Here is a 20,043-nt window from a genome sequence, read left to right on the forward strand (position 1 = left end):
AACTTTTATATGAACGTGTGCAAATGTCAACAGGAGTTTCCAAGTCCCTCAGGTGCTCACGTTGAGCCGAAGACAGCCTATGAACCAGTCCCTCTGCTGCTTTGGCAACAGCCAGGACAAAATAAAAGGGCTATCGGTTTTTCCATACACCATCCTACAGGAATGCATTCCACCACAGCCCACATTCACATTTGCAGAAGTCAAGTTTTGTACTTTGCAACACAACTAGTCAGGACAGTTGGAGGAACAGAGAACAAGGTGCGAGCACAGGCCCTGCCAAGGAGATCTACAGTGCAGTTCCAAGAAACAAGGCACTACTCCTTTTCCTCCCTACACTCTGGATTTCTGAGCTTTCTTCAAGTCCCCCTCTCTTCACAGTATCACACTGCATAACCAGCTCAGAGAAAGAGTTTTGAACTTCAGGGCAGCATTTATCTCATGAGATCAAGATAAACCTTTATCCATCAAGAAAAGAAAAGATGACATCCTAGGGCATGAGATCAGGTTGGCTGCTTAAAAGCTCAGAGAAGCTGCTACCAAGTCACTACAATGAGAGGCAGAGGCATTTTTTGGGCTTCTCCCAAGCTGATGAATGAGAATAGGTCAGTTGAGGCTGTTGTGACTCCCCATTTATGTCCACAGCTGCACACCCCTCCACAGTAAGGGAATAAAAAGCCCTATGCCAAAAGCCTGTCTGTGAACAGTTGTAAAGAACTGTTGCCATGATGCTTTTTAGTAACTAACACAGTACTAAAGCAACAGTCCCAGCAATGGATCCAGAGAGACTGCTTCACCACCTGGGAGGGAGCCCACGCAGCGTGCCCACAAACACATGGATACACACCCAGCCTGTGGCTGGTACTGCTCAAAGTGACAATCTGCAGAGTCCTCTTCTGCTTTCGCACACAAAACTAACCTTCCTTTCTTCTGATGGACAAGTGCCAGTGTAGAATGTTCCTTCACTGATTTTCCAAGGATCTACATTAACTGAATTACTGTGGTGGACTTGTTTGGGTTTGCTACTTCCCCATACACGTGGCAATATTGTTTATCACATCAGGAAAGCCAGCACACAAACTCTAAACATGCTATATGAAAATATTAGTTTTAGGCTGCTGCTGCTGTTTTATTTATTCTGCAGTAGGCAGGACTGCAAGTGTAACACAAACTATTGATTTCCTCAGTTTAAGATTTAAACTCATACAGGAACATTAAGAGCCTCAAATTTGATCATCTGCAATACCCAGACTACAGCAATTTGTTAACTCAGTAAAACTGCACTTGAACTGGAGCCCATATTTTAGACTCTGTTTTGATCTTACAGACAGCTGCAGGGTACTACCTCCTGCAGTATGTGAGTCAGAGGAAAGTTAATTTCCTGATCTCTTTATTAAGAATCAATAAAAACCACTGCAAACCAACAGGCTGAAGGAGGAAGGGAATCCTTCCTGGTACTTTTTCACTGTTGTTATCTCTGAAGAGTGAGGACAAACCCTCTCTGTGACACACCTGTCAACCTAACAGCACTGACAACTCTATGAATAAAAATACTTAATTGTTTTTTTTCTTTCCTCCATACCCACACATTTACTGATCTATCAGCCTCAACACCAGCCAACAACATGAGTTCTACAAGATGATGACTTGGAACATAAGACCCATTTATTTTATAAACCTAATCAGAAACATTTTCATGTATTTCTTCTGTGTTCAAGACAGGTCTTTCTTTTAAATCTGCCATTATTTTAGAAACAACTGTAATTACTCTTTGTAAGATCTCCTAAGCAGAGGATCTCTTTCCTTTCCCAAACTGAATCTAGGTTGTCTCTATAATCCCTCTTCACAACAGCTCTTTTCCACCCTTCTAGCACTTCTAATCACTTCTGTAACCAAAACTCAACACTATATTCACAGTGAGGCAAGTCTGTTATACAATGACATGATAATATTTTCTAACTGATTTTCTTTCTTAATATAACCAAATGTTGTGTTTGGGTTTTGGAGGCCCACTGCATATTAAGTAGATGCCTTTACTCCTGTATGATGTGTAGATCTTTCTCCCAAGAACTGACAAGTAATTCAGAATCCAGCAATGCATACAAGTAATTTTAAATTGTCCCTTCCACTGTAATTACCTGGCAAGTTAATTCCACATTCCAGCTACAGAACACTGTCTGGCAACCTAGCTCTTTAAAGTCCTTCAGAACTGCACCTGACAATCACTCACTTATATGACTAATACATAATCACTCACTTATATCATTAATATACTACTCATTATATTAATTAATAATTTATTTATTAATGAACACAGTGGTGGTGTTGGTTTGGTTTTTCTTTTTTTTTTGCTATTGCCTTCCCATTCCGGAAGAAAGTGTTTATCACTCATGTACCTGACGAATGTTAATTCATGGTAAAATTTTGCAACCTTCCCTGTAATTTTCAAGTTCCCTTAGTCTTCATATGTAAGGGACTTTTAATTTTGATTGGATAAGCAGGTGGCACACAATTATGCCCTTGTTTTGGAGTTATTCATTTAAGATTTTTTGAAAGAAAAATTATTTTAAGGATAAATATAATTCACATAGGCAATATTGCCCTTACAACAGAAGGAACAATAGTCAAACATAAGCAAAATGTGAAAGCACAAACAAAAGCTGTGTTTATTGAACTTTCATGCATTTACTTTGGCTTTCCACTAGGCTCTAAGTACCCATGTGCTGCAAGGAGCAATGTGGAAAGATAATGAATTTTATGCCTCTGCCTGTACGGAGTACATTTCCTTTTTAACAATATCAATGTGGCTCTTAAACCATAACCACATTTTTTAAAATCCTATTCACTCTGATGGGTATCTCTTCCTACATGCTCCTAGGATGGCTTGTTGGCTTCTTTGCTTTTTTTGTGGGGGGTTTTGGTGTTTGTGGGTTTTTTGTGGGGTTTTTTGTTTCTTTTTTTTGTTGTTGTTAATGACAGATGCACTTGGCAGTATCTGTGACCTTGAGCTGTACACTTGAGCAAGCAAGACAGCCTAGTCCTGCCAGGCCGTTTATGCATTCTGAGAGAGCTCCTTCTGAGAGGAGTGTCTCAAAGAAGACAGAAGCATGATGTGCATACCAAGCCAAGTGCTTCATGGTTTATTTATAGGAAAAAGGGGCATATAAATTTGCTGAAGGGGAAAGAAAAATGAAGAATTTGACTTACCTTGTCGGTGTAGACGAAGAACAGAATCACAACAGTGAGCTCCAACAGAAATATAATTAACAGCATGATAAAAAACTGTCAAGAGAAGAAAGGACAGGGGATAAAACAAAAGCAAAAGCCATCAACATCATTTCAGCTTTTTCTGGATGCACAGTAAGTACATTCAGCAGATCATGCAGAATGGGAAGTGGGAGTCATACAGGCAGCAGGATACAAAGTTGCTGCAACTGAAAAAGCAGGTGAAGGACTAGGAAACACCACAGTGCCTGGGCACGGGCAGGGCTCATTCATAGCACTGGTTTCAGCAGAACAGCCTAAAACCCCACAAAGAGCAAGCCAGTGCTCTCTTTGACAGCAAATCTTGAGGAGTCTTCCCATGCTGGGTTCTTTCCTTTTTCCCCACTGGGTATTAGTGATGATATCCAATGATATCTGTGAAATCCACAGCTTAACTTCCCACAGCAAGAGAAGGTAGCCTGGGCCAAACATCATAAAGTCATAGCTCTTTTCAAGGGTAGTTGTGGGATCAAGGGGAAGTGAAAGGTGCACCAAGTTAGCTTTACAAGCAGTTCCAGAGAGCTACACAAATCACCCAGGAGTTTCAGCTGAAAGGGGCTGATTTGTACTGAAGACATCAAAGCAAAGTTGGCCCACCTCTCTCTCTCCTCATAAGCCATCGAACTGCCTAAAACCCAGGAGTCAAAAGTTCGAAGGACTGGATAAAAAACTTCTAACACAGGGATTTCAGGCAGATACTCTAAAGCCCTCAGCTCTGATTGACTTCAGTGAGATGAACTGTTGGCAATGCCAGATACTTCTGGGAAACCACATCCTCTGCATTTTGGTACAATGCTGGATGGGTCTGCAGCAGCATCAACACAGCACCTGCAGACTTTCGAGTGAGTGCTATCAGAGCATTAAATGAAACTCAGTTTTGCATAGATAGGTAAAGGAGAGAGTAATTTTGGAAACTTTTTAGGCTCAGGGAAAGGTCCAGCTCCCTATAACACAAAATTCACACACTTAGCAGCCTGTAAGCCTGGAATTCTAATACTTAGCAACACAGACTTAATTGGAAACCCATCCCCAAGAGAAAAAAAAGCAGTTACTGTCTCTTCAACCACAAGACTGCAAACCTATGAAAGTTTAATAGCTACTAAGCCTTTATCAGAATTTCTGCACTGCCTGGTAAGCCAAAACCAAACCTTTGAACCCATGGATTTATGTGACTGAATGGAGAGCAAGAAGTCACGAAGGGGAAAATACTTTTCTTCCCTGGTACAATTACTGTGTCTACAAAAGTCATTGCATTTTGCCCCACGAATCTTAAATTATTTATTTTCCAATTTTCATCACCAGTATTTTTACACCTGCCTGACCCTAATACTGGATCCTATTACTGCCCACTTTTGAATCACAGAACTCATTTATGCCTGTGATCCAAGCTGATTTCCATATCATTACCATCCAACACTGACCTTCTGTATGGCTTTGCAAACCCATCTTGGTGCAGCTTGCTTATTTTTTACAATTTCAGCCTGCTGCATAGCATTAACTGGAACAGGACAAAGCATACCCCTCTTTGCAAAGATCCATGGACACTTTGCTCTATCTATCTGGCTGTAGAATACTTTTTTGCTTATCCGTAAAAGCATCACTTTTCCAAAACGTGCACATGAACATCATTTTCTCCCTATGAAATTCCCTGGCATAGACAGGATTGCATGAGACAATTTCTAGAACAAAGGAGAAAGACTGTTTGTTACCCATTATATACAGTGATCAGCATTTCCTACCACAGGATCTCAGTTTCATCAGCTTATCATTTTGCCGAACCTTAATTGTGTGTGCTTATATATTCTGTGCTTGTTTTTGTTGAAAGGATAAAAGCTTTTGGAAGAATGTCAAAAATAGCACTCCAATTACTTCTAAGAATGAAGCAGGGCAAAGTATACAATTCTTCCCAGGTTAAATTTCTGGTGCTTTAATTTGAAATCCTCTCATACTGTTTAGAGCAGGGACCTGACACAGGGCAGCTCCATTTCAGGCACTGAAATTTCAGCCTTTTGTCTTACCCAGCTACGAGTGGATGTTTGTGGGAAAGTTATTAGCTTTCAAGAGGCTGCATTTCACACATCATAGAGATGAAGAGGGCTCAGCAGCTAAAACCTTCAAATCATACACCCAACATGCTCACACACAACCAGAAAACGCACAAACCACCCCACAGATCTTTTCTGCTCCTGTGGTGCCTTTCTGCCATCTCCCCAAAGCAAATAACCTCCAGTCCCACTTCACAACACATGACCTGGAACACCAGGGTATGTCCAGGAACTGGAATAAAACTTAGGGATCTGCTTTTTCTGCGCTCTCAAGAAAGCTTTTTATCCCTTCTCTGCACGCAGCAGCATGGAGAGAGTACAGATGAAGCCAGGGAGTGACTGCAGGAGAAAGGCAACCCTAAGTAAGAACATTTTTAACAGCAGATGGGGAATGATTTGGCTTAGGATATGATCTGGCTACAAGTTTTAGAAAAAGTGGACCTACAAGCAGCAGATGATCCAGGCAGGAGACACAGGGGGCAGGGGACACCTGTGCACATGGATACCCAGGAGAAATGAGGCCTTTGAGAAGATGGTGGCCTGGGTAGGATTCCATGCTGGAGCCATGGCAGAAAAAAAAGGAGAAAGAAAGAAAGAATGGTTTAAAAAGGAAAGTGCCCTGCACTGACCCCCAGTACTGTATGGGAGTATGGGAGTGGCAAGGGGGAAGGAAAGGTGTCTGGAGGGAAGTGGAGGTGTCTTCTCAGGCATGTCATTATTTCTCAATTCTAGGATCACTAATTAAAATTTTATCTTAATTAGCAACAAATTAAGTGAAATTTCATGTCTCAAGAGTATTTTCCTCTGTAACACCAACTCTGCTAAAAGCTCCCATCTTCAGACTGGAGCAGGGAGCTGCTGTTGCCAGCTGTGCCAGTGTCCACTAGCAGAAGAAGGCTGGACCTTCTGGTGAGACCATGATGGTGCTCCTGCCTTCCTCAGGTCATACTAGAGAAATAGGTATGACACTGCCATCAGAAAGATGATAAAATTGTGGAGTCAAGCACTCAAGATTTAGGAAATATCAGAATAAAAACCCTCTCAGTGATGGTTATGTATCATGTTTAAGTCCTTCCCGGCATAGACTGAGAGGGTCCTCCAAACTGGGAATTTGGTTTCATGCACTGCAGTTCTTGGAAGTCATACAGTGAACCAAAATGAACATACATTATTCAGAAATTCAAAACCTAGATAAACAGGATTATGCTTTATCTCCATAGAAAAATATTTTGGTTTTATATAAAATATCTAACTCTATCTTTTCTTTTACATTTGCATCCATTGACAGGGCCCACATGGTTATATCACAGATAACTAACAAGTATTAGGAATCCCCACATGTGCAGACAGTAGAGACCTTTGCGGTATCTTTTATTACAAACGCTAATTAAGTGAGATCAACCTCAATGTGGAGGCTTCAAACTCATCGCCTGGTAAAAGCTACAAGCACTTCCATGTCAGCTCATCTGTCATGCTGCCTCTCTAAAGAAGGGCTGTACCTGAACCCAAACCAACACCTTGGAAAGCAGCAATCAAGGCTTCAGCCTGTGCTGGCTGCAAAGCAAGGCCTGCACACCAGAGCACATCCTGTGACTCAGCAGGCTGAAGTGCATGCATGGGCACGTGCACAACCTGCTCCTCTATTCCACAGCAGCTTCCAACAACAGTTCATTTTCAGTTCCATCCTCAGTATCATCCCAAAGGGAATGATGCCCGATCTAGGGCCAGACCCAGCTTGGCATATACCATTCAAATTTAGAAAGAAGAAACATGAACTCACTGAAGACTCACAGCACCTAAACCCCCACCACACTTGCTGGAAACTCTCAGAGCTCCTTTCCAATTGAGTTCTCTCACTGTGGTGATAAATACAGAGAGGAATAGAATTGAGTTTTGTTTGGTTCACTGGGGCTGTAGGCTGTTGGTATAATAAAGATTTATGCATGGAGAAACTACAATCCCAAAGCAAAGCATTCATGTGAAACTCCATAAAAAAAGATTAATCTGACCTTGTACAGAGAAATGCTTCACCATACTACTTGTCAAACAGTGGGATGCAACCCAGCAGAGGTTCAGTGGAGAGGTCCCTAATGCTCAGCTTTTCATAAATTACACCTGAAATAACCCGACAGAAATTTTGATGAGGAGGGAGGTGACACCCTTCTGTCTACCACTGCTGATTTCCAACCCTTAGGAAAAGTAAGGCTAGTTTCTCAGCAGCTATCTTCAGATTCTACAAAGCCTTTGACTTTCCCATACATTCTCATTAAAGGAGTATAGAAAAGGAAGTATGCAATTGCTATCAAGCCCACCTCATGGACATGCAACCGCCCTCCTGCTGTCAGAGAGAGAAAAGCCTGCAAGAGGAGAGGAGGTCCCAACTTTCAACTTCATCCCCATCGGATCGGTACCAGGCTTTTGACCCACTACTTCCAGTTTTGTTCAGCCTGTTAATATCAGTTGGAGAATCAAGAACTGTAGCCTATGTACATCACTTAAAGCACATTTCCATTGCTCCTCACACAGGCACAGAACAACAAGTTAATTGTATTTCCCTCCCAAACAAACAGGGTTCCCTGGTTTCTCAGATGCTCTAGATACTTGCCTCTCTGCATGATGACTGACATCACAAACTAATACACTGGATGGGGCCTTCTGCTTTCCCCACCGCCTCTCCTTCCCAAATCTTCTCAATAGCTGGGTCATGTTGCCCAAATTGCCCATCCCTCCATGTCAGGAGTAGCTTCTCTCAGTCTCCCAAAGACAAAAGTAGCACAATACAATGAAAACCAATGTGTAATTGTTTTGTTAGCCTCCTAACATTTTGCCGTGAGACTAAATGTGATATAACCGATGGCAAAATGCAACTGCTGTGTTTACACTGCTTGCTGAAGAATGCTTTTAGTTTGATGGGGGGCTGTCTCAGAAGAGGACAGTAGGATCTCAGTGTGCCAGACCTGTTTCTTGCAAAGTATTATTCAAATCCTCTCCAACAAACATGAAAGTAGTAGGAAGACCCAAGACCCAGCTGTTTCTTTGGAATAGTGATACATTCCAAAACAATTTTAAAGTCTATGGCCTAGCAAATATATTGTTTACACCAAAGTGCATACAAATTAGCACAACCTTCCTAAGAAACTGAACAAATAACTTCAACAGACAGCCTGTGCTGTTTTCCATAATGATTAAACAGCCTGCAAGGTGGACAGGTGGCTTCTTTTCTGACAGACAGTATGAAGTACAACACATGAGCAGGGAGGTTGCTCCTGTGAAAATGTTCTAGCAAGGTAACTGCTCTCCACCTGCACCAGCTCCCATGATGAAGAGAAAAAAAGTGGAAAATTTACAGACAGTCCTTCCTCTGTAACATTAACTGCAAGTTTGGTACAGTGATGATACAAATGATACAACCATTTTGCCTTTTAGTGAGGCTAGATTACCAAATCCTCACTGATCATCTTTAATTTCAGTATTACATGTCACTTCCTAATGAATACACACCTCAGTAGAAGAAATTACAGACAATTCTTTGGGCTAAGTTGGTCTTCAGTGCCTGGAAGGGTTATTAATTTGTCTGTCTGGTCCTAGTGTGTACATATATAACTTTGGTGCTCAAGAAGGAACCAGCTCTGGCTGGTAGAAGACAGAGTCTCTTAGAATCACAGGAACACACTGGTTGTCAGTGACCTCTGGGAATTGCCTGGTTCAACCCCTTCCTAAAAGCACTGTCAGCTACATGAAGCTGTGCAGAGCTGTGCCCAGTCACCTTAGGAGCATTTCCTAGGATGAAGATGGACAGTCATCCACAGCCTCACTGGATACTTTTTTCCAACACTTGACTATATTCATGATAAGAAAAATAATAAAAATATTCTGCATCTCTAAATGGAATTTCCTTTGGTTTTAACCTGTGCCTGTTACCTCTCACACCATCCCTGTGAATCCTTCAAAAAGCTCTATTTTCTTTTGACTCTACTGAAAGATAGTTGAAGAAATGAATAAAATATCCTCCCCGCTTTAATTTCTTAAGACAGAACAAACCCAGTTCTCTCAGTCTGTCCTTGCACATCATGTGCCCCACAATCATCACACTGGCCCTCCACTAGATCCCTTCCCCTCCAGTATTTATGTGTCTCTTCTACTGGGGAGCTTTAAATTGGGTTAAGCACTTTAGACATAGCCTTTTCTTACTCTAGAAGAAGGTGTCATTGCTTCTCCATGTCAAGAAATGTGAAGGAATGTGGGATGTGGTATGGTGCACAATGACCCAATTATTACATTTGTCATTTTATCCTGGTATGAGACAAAGGCACATATATTAAAATGCAGGATCTCCACACATTTGAAAGAACTCTGCTTGATTTTTAGATTGTAATATGGTATGAACAGAAATACTGTCAAATGTAACCTCATATCCTGCACATTTCCTTCTCTCCAGGGATAACATCCTGTATTTAATACTGAAGTTGTAAATAGTATCTCTCCTTTTTAAATAAATTATGTCAAACCTTTACCTACTGTCATGGAAAGAAAATGAGCTCTATTATCCCTGATGAAACCAGGACACCTAGAAATTCGTAGAGCTCCATTTTAAAGTCAAAAGAACTTAATGTATTTTACAGCAGCCACACTTTACCATGCTACCTGAAAATTTAAAGCTTTCTGCCAATTTAATATTCTTTGTAATTTTTCTATTATTTTATAATAGGTTATATTTAAATATAATTTAATGGGTTGAGTGATGATGACTCATTACTATGGTTGGCATTGTTAAAATCTTTTGCCTTCCCTGCAGAAGTGAAGCATCTCCATGCCCAACCGAATTATGACAGATGCATCAACAAACTGATGCATAAGTTGAACACCAAAAGGGGTAACACTGTCGGAGACTCTGAATGCTATAAACTATTGCCAAATTTACTGCATATTCCACACTTCGGAAAAATTCAAGCCATCTAAGAAAAGTCTGAATCAATGCCAGAATTCCCACTGAGATATGAAAAAAAAGAAGTCCAGGTACTCGAAAACTACCCATTCTTTATAAAGGTCCTGTAGTTTTGCCATTGTTGGATCTGGCTTTGTAAGCAGAGCATTATGAAGTTCATCCTCAAGCATTTTCAAAGACTTCCCAGAATAGCTTTTTAATAGCATATTGTTGCTTGACTTTTACAGAAAAAAAACTGATATGGTACAGATTTTGTCAGCGCTCAAAAAAACCCCAACGAAACTTTCTTTCACTCTTGAAAGCAAAAGTGTTCAATGTATTACTAGTTCTCACTAGAAGCTTGATTTAACATAATTCCCTGAAGGTATCTTGATCTGATATATTAATAGGGAGTAGGAACATTTTGAAAGATTCTCTTATTTTTTTTTAAACTTCCTTTGATTTTCTTTTTCAAGGTACTGAGCAAGGAGAGGAGAACAGAAGAGAAAGTCCAGTGGGAATTGTACTTAGAAGTGACTTCCTCTGCAGCCTGGAAGACTCATACAGAAAGAGTCAGAGCAGCGAGCGAGAAATGACAGGACAGTGCCCAGATTGCAACAATAACTGGAATTACAGTCAATAAAATCCCAGTGTATTAATCTACTACATGAACTTCAGAGCAGAAGGGAAAGGGCAGTTTGTTTCTACCAATTTCCATTACAGTGGATTCTGATTACTCATCCCAGCACCAAAGGTTTTGCTGACACTCAGTCCGAACACTCCTTTTGTTAGCTCCATGCAATTGCTCCTACTTACCACCCTGTGCAGCACCATGGATGCTTCCCTTCTGTCCACAGCATTTATACTCCTTGAATATTTGTAGATTTATGTCCCATCTGAGCCCTCTCTCTCCCATGCTGTACATATTTAGCTCTTTAAGTACTTCCTTGGAAGTAAATCTCTTTAGTCTCACAATCACTTTTTCTAAGCATAAAAATGATAAGTTTGCTCATAAACTGTAAAAAGGCAGTAATGTGTATGAGCAAACTTACGAACAGAAACTCCATTATGAAAACGTCATGTATCTAAATTTGGTTCATCAGCTATTATTCTCTGAAAGCCTTAATAGCTAATTCATTCTGATTGTGACAAAGTTTTTCATGCCCTATGCCTGCTGGATACATAGTACAACTCTGTTTATGTTTGGACTATATCGTTTATGAATGTGCAAAAACTCCTGCTGATCAATAAAGCTCAAAGAAATCTGCAGTAATTATTTCTGGGAAGATATACAACATATGCAGTCTTAACACATTAACAGTGTTTCATTTTAGTCTCATTACTGCTTTCGGTTGGAATCATTCTGTCTTACTGCATTAGTGAGTGAGAGTTGAGAGACCTGATATTCCCCTACAATGCATCAAAGGATTTTAACTGGTATTTTACGGCATTTCGAGTATTTTTTCATATTCCACAAAACCTGACTCAAAATCAATGAAGTGTCATCAAATATTAGCAAGGTATCACTCTCCTATCACAACAGAGGGTGGGTGTTTTAGCAGATTCCTTAGCACAAATAAAGGTCTCACTGGCCTTTGACTTTTTGAAGGGTTGCCTCATTCCTTCTGCAAACATAATGCAAAGGTGTGACATGATCTGGTGTGACTCTTTATACTAGTCAGGAGAGAAACTCATCCTACTTGTGAAGTCTGAGTGGCTGAAGACAAAAATAAAACATCAGAGTAGCTCTTTCAAGTCCCTGTGCCACTCCTTTAATGACAAAGCAGCTGCTTGAGTCCATCCAACACAGGTAAGGGATACAGTCAGTACAACTGAAAGGTTCTGGCTTGGGTTCAATCCAACCTTCTCCATCTGTGGTGATGACATGCAATGTTCATTAGTGTCTAAACTTACACCTTTACTCACACTTGAACAGCACCTGTGTATTTAGAAAACAAAGCTTCTTCCCTGACTCTCCCATCCCCAGGATATTTGTTGTCATGTGGCATGCCAGCATGAAACAGGATCAGACAGCTCGGAGCCCCGAGAGGAGCAGGAGAGCAGCAGTCAGTGGTTCCCACAGCCTGTGTGAGGACTGAGGCTTGGCAGGGCTGGCTCCACACTCCTGTTCACACTGAACATCTGGCTGACCCCAAGTGCTGGGCACACTGACAGAAGCTCCCCCAGGATGATAACAGCAGATGACATGGCCATGCTGTTCAGCTGACTTGTAATGAGCTGAAGGGGAAGATATTACTGTAAGAAATTCTGCAGGCCTATCCTTACGCGTATTTGCAAACCCTGAGCTAAGCTTGCAATAGGACCTCGCCTGCCAACTTGTAACAAAAGAAAAATTCTCCTGTTTCTAGGAGTCTCCAAACAGTGCCTAGAAACTGTGATGTATGTGTAAGTGAAGGAGATGGTGACAAGAAGATGGGCAAGGACAAAATAAAGGCCAAGGTAGAGTATTTTGTCTGTATTTAAATTGTACTGCTGGTTTTACCCCCAGCTTGGGGTTCTCAAGTGTGCTACACAGAAGCTGCTGCATCAGATGCACATGTCAGTCTTGTAGTAGCTTAAAATATGAAGAAGCAGTCACTTTGGCTTACCTAATTCTGCCTTTTAGCTCATAATACTGAGGGTCTGAAATATCTGTAACATCAAATCAGCTCTGGCTGTACCTTGCGTAGGCATCATTGATTTACACGAACTAGCCTCCATTTCTTTACCTCCAGAGTTACATTTTTCTGAGGTTCAGGTAATTCTAACCCTTATAGAAAAAGAAGTCAATGTTGCTTTTCAATTCAAATTGCATTATTAAGGTGGTTAAAAATAACAAAATAACGACCAGAAATAAAAGCATACATTCTGCGTTAGCAACCCTATTGCTTTCTATCTGAGGAGATAATCTTATTATTAGGAAAAAAAAATTAGCAAATGTTATGCTCAAAAGTGACACGAATGTCTGGGCTGGCAAGGAACACACAGGTTACCTGTCCTTTACTTTCAAAATGGGAGTAATTCTGTTGTCCTTCAGCTCTTGCAGGTGATCCTAGGTCTGGAGCAAAAGCCCATCAAAACCAGCAGAGGCCAGTCTTACAGATGAGACAATAAACACAACTGTCCAGAAGCTGCAAGCACTGGCAGCCAACAGGCTTCCTTGAAAGTGTTTCCCTGACCACTATGTAGTCTTATGCTCTGCTCTTCCACCAGGAGGTTCCCTAGATGAGCACATGAGAGTTGGTTAAATGCTGGGACAAGAGATGGGACAAGGGAAACTTTGTAGGTGACAGGCGAACTTGAGCCTGCACAGACTGTCAGAGAAGCTGGTATTGCTAATACACTTTAACCAACAAGGAGTTAGGGACTCAAACACTGATAGCCATTTAGATAAACAGATTAAACCTTCAGCTGATGTAAATTAGTACAGCTCCCCTGACTCCTGCACATGGTGCTGCCACACTGTATGATGGCCATAAAGCAGTGTCTTGGCACTACAAAGGGGAATGGGGGCTTTAGGAAGAGGTTCTTCACTGACCGGAACAGGCTCCCCAGGGAAGTGGGGCTCCAAGCCTGCCAGAGTTCAAGGAGTTTCTGGTTCACACTCTCAGCTGAATGCTTCCGTTTAGTTAGGTAGTCCTGCAAGGAGCAGGCAGTAGGACTCAATAATTCTTATGGGTCCCTTCCAACTCAAGACACTGTGTGATTCTGTAATTCAAAGCACATCGGGCACTAGTGGTATTGCATCAGCCGATATCAGAAAATTAAATGTACCCTATGAGGTAAGCCCTTCCTACACACTGACCCTAGGGTCGAGTCTAAAACCAGGAAGGAAGGAAAACAGCTTTATTCTTTCTCTCCTCAGTTCCCAGGTCCTGTGATTAACTGCTCCCAGAGCCAAAAAAAAGAAGGGAGGAAGGGGAGGACTTAGATGGTTCCATCCCCTCACAAGTTTCAGTACCCGCCAAGCAGAAGGAGCTAAAAACTGAAAGACAAGGAGGAGCAAAGTCTTCATAACAAAGTAGAGACAACCAAAGTAGGGGAGATTGGTGCTCAGTACTTACAGCCCAAACAGGCAGCAAGCTGGGATTTCACATGCAACACAGCACCACACAGAGAAGAGATATACATGATGAATAAAGCTCTCAGGCTGTGTGCATGGCATCTGTCTGGTCTCTGCATTACTTGCTGCTGTGGCTGCAGCCTGCATTTCCCTGATTTTGCTAGTCTGATTGCTAGAACACCAGCTCAAGTGCTAAACTGGAATGAAAATCTACTGTTTGATCTGTAGCACTAAATTACTGAGATGAAGTCATTTACAGGCTGTTTCTTTCCCATTTAGTTGCTTTGAAATAAATTCTCTGTCACCAATGAAGTTTCAACTGTCAGCTCTCTGGATCCAGTGATACCACTGAAAACAGTAGGGTTTTTGGTTTCCTTTTCTTCCTACTCATTAACTTTTTCCTTATTTTCTTTATGGCTGTTTCACTTACAGATGAGCTGGCTGGAGTTCAGAAAACTCTCAACAGCACAGTACAAAACACCATGGGCACTCATTTTCCCCTTGGACTATTCCCTAAATGAGAATCTTTTGATGTCTGGATAGTCACACAGATATGTATATAGCATCAGTGCATTCCACAGCTGGTCCTGACCTAATACCAAGTTTTAACTCTGATTTTATTCATTCCAGCAGCTATGATGAACTACTTGCTTATTAACACAAGGTTATCATTTAAATTAAACTGAACACACAGATCTGCCTGTTAATGATTACTTTCATTCCCCTTCTCATTAACCATTGTTTCAGCTTTTCTACGATAAAAATCAGGGTTATCCACAAATCAGGATATATCAGAATAATGGGAAGTGGGTGTATCGAAGCCATTTTGTTAATTAACAAAATTTTGTTAATCCTTGATGTGATGGAACTTACCCAGCCTTGGTGCTTTCTAAGAAGGCAGCTGGCTTTGGATAATCAGAAAGGAATCAGCATTTTATCTGCTTCAAGGCCTTTCCCATTTCTAATTTATTCTTGTGTAGGTAATGTGTGGAGAAGGATCCTCTACCGCTTTTGATTGGATTACTGGCCATGCTGCATCCCAACCAGAGCAGAAGAATGTGTTCTTGGTAGCAAATCATTGGAGGAAAAAAAAAGTGCCACAAAATCTGAGGGTGAAATAAAGAACTGCCTACGAATCTTATTTCCTTCTAGGACATGGGTGGTTATTTAAGTTTCAAGTGTCTGGTATCTGTACATGTGTGCTGTAACAATCAAAGAGAGATTAAAATCTTTCCTTCACATAGGGCCCCATACTGTTTTTTACCAGTATTCCTATGATCTCCTGGACCAAAAGTGAGTCCCTATTTGCAAAAACATATGCACTAGACCATGTTCACAGATCCTTTCCAGCAGCTTCTCTAAATGTTCTGTTTCACATTTAACTGAAGGCAATGTTGCAGTTAGGCTGATCAGCTCAGCTGGGACAGCCTACAGTGTTGCCCATGGAAAACAGTAAGTCTGCCAATTATCATTTTCAACAAAATAAAAATTGAGAAATAATTTTGCTTTGGGACATTTATTTTTCATTTGGACACAATACATATGATAAAAGAAAAATTGTCATTACTATTATGGAAACATGGACTAAATGCTTTTTAAAGGTGGCTGAAGCACACAGGATGGGTAGACATGTTCAGATGGAATCACAGAAAGAGGATGAAGGCACTGAGTCGAGATTTAGACAATTTGGGTTTGCTTCATGGCTCTCTCAGTCTCCCAGTGCAACCTCCACAAGGCACTTAGTTATACTTTGCTGCAGCTCCCTGTCTAATGAGGATAATAATATTTTCCATTTGTTTTACCCAATTAGATGGTAAGCTCTACTGGTCAGGTACCTCTGCTTACCAGGAGTTTTATACAGAATGAGCATCCTCATGGGCTGCCTGCAGGGGATACTGTAATACAGGTAATAAATTATACAAACCATCGTGATTTAACGTCTGAAGCTGAGACTTTCAACCTAGACTATCCATGGAATAATGAATGACCTTTTTCAGGGTAAGCATATAAATATAGATATCTGCAAAACATGTACAAAAGGCAGAGAATTCAGGCAATTTAGCTCCTCAAACATAGATCTTAAGCAATTAACCTAAAAGATGATGTTTACACAGACCCTTAAGGATCAGCTGGGTCAACATTTCAGCATCAAAGTACTTAATCAGGCATAAATTTCTTTAGCATAGAGAAATGGTCTGTTCAGGTGTACATACAGCAGCTGCCTGAAGACAGCACTATGATCAAGCCACCACAACTGATTGTGTTTGAGTGGTGGAGCAAAGTGGTGCCCCAGCTCCTGCAAGGACCTGTCCTCAGGGGGGAAAGCACACACAGTGCAGCGGGGTTAGGAGCATACAAGCCAAACATTTTGTTAAAATTCCCAAAGATGATGGATATGGCTAATAGCTCTGATGCACATTAGAACTGTATTGCAATTCCAAAGGGAAAACCAACCAAGATGGATTCCTAATTTTGTATTAAGATAACCCATAGAGATTTGCAGTACAGCTACATGATCCAGCAATGCAGGACCAAACACCTATGAAAAAAAATCAATGGAAGTCCATAAATTAACCTTCACAAGTCAGACTCCTGGCTTATTATCTCTGTCACTAGTTCAGGACACTGACCCAATCCATCAGAACAAAGCTGCCATTTTCTAACTACAGCTGAGCTTGTAGCAGAGGAACCTCAATCATACAGCCTTGAGCAACAATACTCATAGAAACCTTAAACAAGTCTTACTGAAGCAGGAAAGCAGTGTTTGCCTACTTCATTCATCAATTTGCATCTATATTCCAATGTAAGATTATATATACCAGGTTACATACTTATCTCAAGAATTCCTGTTGCTTTGATTTCCCTAGGGAAATCTAGTAATGGAAATGTTTATCTTCTTCACACTGTAGCTGGAGCAAATAAGAATCAGTGCAAATACCCATTCTTTGTTCACTGAAATCTCAGAATGACAGCTGTAAAATTCACCCCCATCTATGTATTTTTTGCAGAGTGCATAGAATGGTTGAGGTTTCCTTTTATTTTTTTATTTTCTTTATATTCTTGTATTTTCATATTATTCTATTCCTCTGAATGCAGAGAGGGAATGGGCCTGTTTCTTAAGAGATTAAGGAAGCACTGTCCTGACTACACATTGCTACTGAGCAAAGAATATCTGCAGTGGACACCAGGTAATTCCTTTCAAGTCAGTAAATCTGTGAAGCTTTAGACTATCTAAACTCTTGATTCAGAGAATTAATGTGGATCACTCCTGACTAGTGCACATAGCTGTGCAAAAAACTCATATACAAACTGAACTTTACTTCTGCTTTTCACCTCCTTTCCCCATCTGTCCTCTACATCTCAAAACACTTAATTCTGTTCTACCTTCTTTCAAAAGTCATTGGCAAATGCCAGAGGTAAGCAATTCCTAACATTCACACCTAACACTACAGCAGCCTAATACCAAAGAGCTTACAAGCCATGCTCTGACAACCCAATACAAATGTCCTATGTGCAGAACACAAAGATACATGATCAGAGTCTCATCAGCTCTGCAACTTAAGTGTGTGAAATGTAAATAGGTTGAAATGTCTCTCTGACACTACTCATTTTTCATTCACTCAAACTCCGTGGGAAATCTCATCCCTTATCACATCAACAGTAGCACTAGTCCTCAGGCAAGACCTTCCACAAACATCCAGTGTCTACCATCACAAACTCTGCTCCTCCAATGCAGGCGGGTTGAGCTAGTCCTGCTTCCTCCCAGTTCATTTTAGGATCCCCATAGTGCTCCATGTCTCCTGAAGTATCTCTAATGCCTTCCTCCAAACTGCCCACCTCAGTAACAGCAGCACATCCCCCCAACTCGTAACTGCCCCATGCTTTCCTCTTTCTTCTGCTTTTGGGAAGCAGAACAAGAAGTGCTCCTGTTGTATGGCAGATTTGTCTTTCCAGTCCTTGCAGATCAGACTTCCAACAACCCCACATGTGGATGAGGTGCACTATGGGAGATATGAGCAAGTTGAGGTCCATATTGCTCTTGGTCAAACGAGGCATGACAGGTAGTTTGTGGGCTTTAAATGCCCCAAGTGTCTTCCACAATATCATCAGGATGGGATTTCAGAGTGGGTTGCAACAGGAATACAGTACAGGCAGAACATTCACATCATCTTTTGTACTGTCTATGGTCATACTTCACACCCCAGGCTTTCTCTCACACTGTATGGAGCAGAGGAAAAGGGGAGGTCAGTGAAAACTGCTACTCACTCAGAGATACACAGCAATGTTCTGCTCAATGGAGCAATGTCTGATCTCACACATGTAGGGTATAACATAAGCATCTGCCAACCCACTTGGTTTATTCTACTTTTTCTTCTTTTTGTCCACTCCAAGCCTCACTTCATCAGACTATTGCATACAGACTACTGAAACATGCAAAGCATGCAACATTCTAGCTTCTACTCCTTGCTTTCCTTTTCCTTGCATTTCCATTAATAACTTTTCCACGGTTTTAAGCCCACCACAAACCTGTTACAAGTGCCTGCTGACCTTGTCTAACTCCTGTCCATCTCATTTCCCTAAGTTTGTTCAATGCTCTGGTCTAGTGAAAGGTGTCCCTGCCCGTGCCAGGAGAGCTGGAATTGGATGATCCTTAAGGTCCTTTCCAACCCAAACCATGCTGGGATTCTAGTGCTGGGGTTCAACAAATATCAGGAGGAGAGGTCAAATTATCCAAATACATTATCCAGGGAGTAGTGCAACAGAATATACTACCCACACAACCAAACAGCCTCCATCATCCCCTCTCAAACACCTGCGCAGACTTCAGTTTCTCCATTTCTACTTCCAAAGCTTCTACTTCCAGATGGAATAAAACATTACAAAGTTAGCTAAAGCAAATGCTGCACAGGAAAATGCAGCTGCATCACACATGAGCAAGACAACTTACTCCATGAGTAGCTGTCAGACTTGCAGCAATGCCCTCTGGAGACATAAACTCAGTTCCAAAAGCAACCTTGGTCCTACTCCCAGGACCAAGGCCAGATGTTAAGTGGCGGCCAGGGAGATGCTGAAAGGAGCGTAAGGACTTGATCCGGGATCAATTGTTAAACACCGTGTGTGTCACAGACACACAAGGCTGGAAACACTCAGGAGCTTTCCCTTTACAGTTTAGATGGTAAATCCTATTGCAAGCCAGCTGCAACAAAACAATCCTCTTAAAAAGCAGTAGACAGGGCATTTTCAGGGATGTTTAAAAAAACTGGAGATATTCTGGGAAGAGATACCTTCACTGTGGCAGAACACAGTGTTAGAAACACCCGTGGAATAAGAAAAGGATGAAGGGATGTAGCAACCACACACCCTAAGAACAGCCCTGGTTTGATATTTAGCAATTTCTTTCATTTAAGGATTTGTTTTGCTATCTGTGTTACCTGGGAAAACGGGAGCTGGCCAAAACCAAATACCCCAGTCCTGAACTTGAAAACACTATTTCAAACACTAATCAGATAGAACCAGCAACGTGGGGAAAGGAAGACTAAGGACAAACCTGCATGATAAGGCTTTGCTCCCAGAAGCAGGAGCTGCTACCACCATCCATTTATCTTCCAAGGACAGAGGCACAATAAAAACAACTCAGAAGAGCTCAAAAATCTCACTGGTATTTACTGACAGTAAGAAAGTACCAATGCACTGCAATGTGGAAAGTGATTCTAGACCAAATAAAAACTGAATTCAATGTGGACTAATGA

General features: G+C 41.3%; 1 protein-coding gene across 2 annotated transcripts in view; it reads right to left on the minus strand.

Moving 5' to 3' along the window:
- Positions 1-20,043, minus strand: part of TSPAN4 (tetraspanin 4) — a gene marked incomplete at its 5' end in the record, with an annotated part of 427,484 nt that overhangs the window by 44,238 nt on the left and 363,203 nt on the right. For both annotated transcript variants that reach the window (XM_082283545.1, XM_082283544.1), the window contains one exon: positions 3,205-3,279. In XM_082283545.1, the coding sequence (XP_082139671.1) occupies positions 3,205-3,279 (75 nt within the window). The remainder of the gene's footprint in view (positions 1-3,204; positions 3,280-20,043) is intronic.

Source organism: Coloeus monedula (assembly GCF_965178545.1).
Source record: "Coloeus monedula genome assembly, chromosome: 6".
Classification (NCBI taxonomy): domain Eukaryota; kingdom Metazoa; phylum Chordata; class Aves; order Passeriformes; family Corvidae; genus Coloeus; species Coloeus monedula.